At 45.1% G+C, this 5,294-nt stretch overlaps 1 protein-coding gene across 1 annotated transcript; it reads left to right on the top strand.

Annotated features, from left to right (window-relative positions):
• The first annotated feature begins 2,259 nt into the window (after positions 1–2,259).
• Positions 2,260–3,075, top strand: LOC119358195 (BTB/POZ and MATH domain-containing protein 1-like). Its single transcript, XM_037624858.1, has 2 exons — positions 2,260–2,575; positions 2,744–3,075. Exons 1-2 carry the CDS (start codon positions 2,260–2,262, stop codon positions 3,073–3,075), a joined length of 648 nt encoding a protein of 215 aa, XP_037480755.1.
• The last annotated feature ends 2,219 nt before the right edge of the window (positions 3,076–5,294 follow it).

The raw sequence follows: 5,294 nt of genomic DNA, 5'->3' as shown, positions 1-5,294 counted from the left end.
CCTTTGGCCCCGTGAAGCTCCGCCACTGTATGCATGTACATAGGTATGTGTGTTTAGAGATGTGCTACACTCTTTCATGAGCGTTGGCCAGGCCTGAATCTAAATTGCCTGTGGGTTGACCAAGGACAAATGTGGAGCGGCCCGGCATCGCCTTCCTCTTAGGGCTCCTTGACGCGATACGCCGTCTCTTGTTTCTAGGGTTAATTGACATCTAATGGATATCTGCACAATTATATTGCAGTGGTTTTTTGTCAGAGGTGAAGTTGCAATTGCATTTTTCCAACCAACCCTTGTTTCTATATATCTCGAACTTGGCTAGCTAAGCTAGCCCGATCAATATATGCCATGCATGCATCCATACTAGTGATTGGGGCGCTACCATGTGGCGCCGCTTGAGAGAAAGTTGTGCGCACGTTTTCATTTAAAAAAATACAGAGTCCTTGCCTCCATCGAAAAAAACATCTCAGAAAAAACCTCACCTTCATCTAGAAAAAGAAGTAAAAAAGGAAAAAGAAAAAAATTACCACCCCAGGCTACTAGCGAGCGTCACTTTGCATAACCCTCCATTTAAAAAAATACAATTGGTCCTCACATCCATCTAAAAAAATACATTTAAAAAATAATCCTCACCTTCATCTAAAAAGATCCAAAAGATTTCTCACCGCGGCCAACCAGCTTGCACCATGTGGCATAGCTGGTTGGCCCCCCTTCATGCGACACTTACTGAGTTTAATGAAGGTACATTACATTTTAAATAAATAATTTCACATATATCATATATTTCAAATGAGTGTTTTTTTGTGAAATATACTTTTAAAATGAGTGAAATTAGTTTTTGAAATAAGTGAACTCTGTTTTTGTAAAATAAATGAAGTGTACATTTTGGAATGAGTCAAACCGATTTCATTAAATGAGTGAAAATAGTTTCTTGAAGTGAGTTAAATCAATTTTTTCCAAAATGGGTGAAACCATTTTTTAATAAGAGTAAAATATTTATAAAACTAGATAACTCCCTGCGCGTTCCTGTGGATATTTTTAGCAATGAACTTATAAAAAAACAAATTTAGAATAAATGAGACTAGTACCGCACTACCTAGGGGTAAATGGAGGGTGGTTGCATGTTGTATTGTCTTGTGACATTCAAGTTCAATTATTTTTTTGTTGAAAAGTAAAAACAATTAATGATGTTGATGACTTTCATGTTGTTTGAGGATACGGAGGGCATGCATGTAGTAGAAAGTAGAAAGTTAAATGGTTACGTGGGCGCTTGATGCTGTGGAGGGTGTGCATGTTGTGGAAGCTGATTGATTGCATGCGCTTGATGATGTGGATGGCTGAGATGTGCATTTAAATGGGAGGTGGCATGTGTGAGACATATGTGATGAGGTGGATAGGTTGCATGTGTAGAAGTGCACGCTCTAACCAATGCAACCAAAAGACCGATCTGATGGAAGAGATTAGGCAGCACATTATACGTCAACACTCCCCCTCACGTGTAGCTCCCGCGGGTCTAAACGTGGACCGAAAGTGGGCTGCAATTTAATTGCGCCAGCCGGGTCTTGAACTCAAGACCTCTTGGCCATGTAGAAGTGCACGCTCAAGTCAATGCAACCAAAAGCCCGATCTGATGAAAGAGACTAGGCAGCACATTATACGTCAACAACATGTTAAGATAAATAAAATAGTGCGGATGAACTTCTTAGGTATATATAGGATGAGTGAAATCTTATTTATTGAATGAGTGACATATATTTTGAAATGAGTGAAATCAGTTTTGAAATGAGTAAAATATTTTCTCTTGAATAAGTGAAATCTGCATTCAAAATTCACCAAAACCATTTTTAATGAGTTAATTTGTTTTTTGAAATGTGGGAAATCTACTTTTAAATTGAGTGAAATTTGATGAATTTAAAATGAGTGAAATCTGAATAAAGTGAAATCATTAGTGAATGCAAGTTTTCTGGAATGAGTCAAATATAAACGCAAACTCATCCGCTGTTGCACCGATCGTTGATAGGTTCTCCACGCTGAAGCTGCAGTTTTAATAAATCAAGAAACATGGAAGCAATCGTATAACAGTAAAACTCCGGGGAGGTGCCAAGTCCAGCACCCGTACGGCGCACCACACCTAGAATCATACGAGAACCGCCGATGATATATACGACATCAGAAAAGGAATACCCGTGCGTGCTGGACGGGAGATCGTGGATTGATATTGGCCGGGAACACGTACGTATAGCCGCCGCGTTCTCGTCCGCCATGGCTCACAACGCGGCCGCCGCAGCTGATCACGGCCAAGGCATCCGGACGTCGTCGAGGTGCGTCGTGGACGGCGCGACACACGATTTCGTGGTGATCAACTACCCGCTGCTCGATGGCATGTGCATCCGAAACTGCGTAATCTCCAGTGCGTTCAGGGTCGGCGGCTACGATTGGAGCATCATGTTCTACCCGGACGGAGTGGAAGTAGCCGGCTACGCGTCAGTCTACTTGTGTTATCTCAGCCAGGCCAAGGGCGGGGTGAGGACAAGCTTCACCTTAACCATGCTGGACGATCAAGGCAACGTACATGCAATCAGGCAGGAACCGGGATTCATCTTCGGTGAGAAGGAAACCTGGGGCTATGCCGAATTCGTCGAGAAATCCAAGCTGAGATCGTCATATCTCCTAACGATAAGGTGCGTGCTCGCTGTGATCAAAGAACCACCGTCGGAGTGCAAGAGCAATCTTATCGTGGACCCTCCGCCGGAGCTGCCTGGCCGCCTCCACCGCGCCCTCAAGAACGGGAGAGGCACCGACATCACCCTCCTCGTGGGCGGCAGGGCGTTCAGCGCGCACAAGTTCATGCTGGCCGCGCAGTCGCCGGTCTTCGAAGCTCAGCTCTTTGGCCCGATGGCGCAGAAGGACATGCGGTGGATCAAGGTTGTCGACATGGAGCCGGCCATCTTCGAGATGCTTCTTCACTACATCTACACGGATTCACTGCCGCCGTGTGGCGAAGACAATTACGATACAGCCACGATGCAGCATTTGCTAGTCGCCGCGGACCGGTACGGGCTGGAGAGGTTGTGTTGAAACATGAGCAATTTACCAAATGATTTTATTAGTAGAAATATTAGATAAAACATGACTAATATAACAGTGACAAAACAAGCCATGCAATTTGACAAAGAAAAGGTAAACAACATCTTCATATATGAACTGTAACTGAACATATCTAGAGCAACCAGTATAGCAAGTTGCATATATGAAATAGAGTCTAACATATGTAGGGCAAATACTAGAACAAGGAACTGCAGCAGGGCCTCTAACAGAAAGGAGAAGAATACGTACGGGACAGCAGCAGCAGAAGCGCTGGACTTGGGGTCGGTGTTCTCGCCTGCCATGTCGTCGAGGAGGTCGTGGAGATCGGGGAAGAAGTCGTCATTGGGAAAGTAGTCGTCGGAGTCCGTGATGAAGAAGCCAGTAGTCGCGCGGAGCGCTCCCCAAAAACCTTATCACCCTTCTTCCGTACAGGACTCAAAAGGTGCGGTTCCGGAGGCCTACTGTCCCGACCTGCGGTGCACGCTGCAAGACGGGATGGGGAAGAACGTAGCAACAGCGCAGTGATCGGAACTTTGTGGCGAGAGAAAGAGAAGCTTCTGTTGTATCTTTATGGAAAGGAGCGACCTCTCTTATATAGACACAGGAGAAGGACGCGAAGAGGCTGCGGCGGGAGGTGAAGCAACGAAGGGAGACGAAGCGAACAGGAATGCAACGCATGTATGTCAGTAAAAAAGAAAAAAAATTATATGTGTAGAGAAAAACTGAATGCAACGCATGTCGGACCGTAATTCCTACCCGCGGATACCACAGGCAACCATTCCCATGAAAATGAACATGGATGTACAACAGGACTCAAGTTTCATATCCTAAAATTTCAGATATTTTTTTAATGTTATTTTTATATAGGGGTGTGTGGCACCCGGGTGCTTCAATGCCTTTCCCGTGGTGATGTATCCTATATTGAAGTTATTTTTAAGATATGCATGTTTGTGAAATATTAAGCAAGGCTGCTGAAAGGCGCAAGGGGGTGCAGACACTGATGAATGAAGCTACAACTTTGGTCTCGCTGTTGTTGATTGTGGCCTGGAGCGTCATGTCACTCCGGCATTGGATCGTTCGCGGTCATGCTGCCACAGGCGAGGACGGTGGAATTAGTGGCGTCACATGATGGTGTCGTCTGATGCAGATCAACCATCAGCTGCCACTTGTGAGGATGATGCGGCGCCACCAGAGAATCTCAGGATTTTGATGGTGCTGATGTCCTTTCCCCGTTAAAGGCTTCGTCATGGTGAGCGGCTCTTGCACATATGCTGTTGCAGGGATTGCGAAAAATGGAGGAGACAACAAAGGATGACTTTGATTGGGTAGTACTTCTCGAGTACCCGCTCTCGAGTTCCAGGGTGAAAACCCTAGGTTCAACCCTAGTTGGTTGTACCTAACAATGACGGCGTTCTTTGCGTCGTTACTCTGATGAAGGCATTGTTTGGAGTTTGCTCGAACTTGATCTTCAGGATGAAAACCCATGGTTTGACCTTTGGTGGTTGAACCCGGCGACGGCGACGCTTATGTGTCGTTTCCTTTCTGGAGGCGTCGATTTTGAAGAACCTTTCTCGTATTCCTTGTGTTGTCAATAGATGATGGGTGCCGATGGTCACCACCATATATTGTCGAATTGCTTCAGGAATTTTTCTTTTTATCACTCCGTCTGCCATAGCTTCGGTCTTGTATGACTTTGCTCCACGCGGACCTGATTATTTATGTGTGTTAGTGTTGGCTGTGTGCATCTTAATTATGCAGAAGCCGGATGTTGTACTCATTATGATTGTATTCTTCAATGCTACATTATGAGTCAATAAAAAAGCATCATTGATCGAAAAACAACTTTGGTCTCGCTCATGGAAGCTACTGCTGGTGGTGCTGCGCATCCGCAGGCGTAGTGTTTAGTGCGGCTCGTGTTTGGTTGTTGCTCCGGATGGTTTTTATGTGTGTTGTTTGTTCACTGCTGTAGACTGTGTTTTCTTCTTGTTAAACAAGTATCTAGGCTAAAAGGTGGTGTCTCAGGCATATTGAAAACCCGGCAACACACACTTTGGGCTGGCCTGATGGCAGTAAAGAAACATTTCTTTCGCTTTGGGTCTTTCGCGATCAAGGATGGGTCGGCGATTCGTTTTTGGGAAGACATCTGGCTAGGCGATGCCAGTCTCCGAAAATAATATTCAGCCTTGTACAACATTTGCTCGTGATAAGAA

This window comes from Triticum dicoccoides, chromosome 2A (genome assembly GCF_002162155.2).
Source record: "Triticum dicoccoides isolate Atlit2015 ecotype Zavitan chromosome 2A, WEW_v2.0, whole genome shotgun sequence".
In the NCBI taxonomy this organism is placed as follows: Eukaryota; Viridiplantae; Streptophyta; class Magnoliopsida; order Poales; family Poaceae; genus Triticum; species Triticum dicoccoides.
Note: the sequence above shows the minus strand (reverse complement) of the source record. Positions and strands in the feature narration are given on the sequence as shown.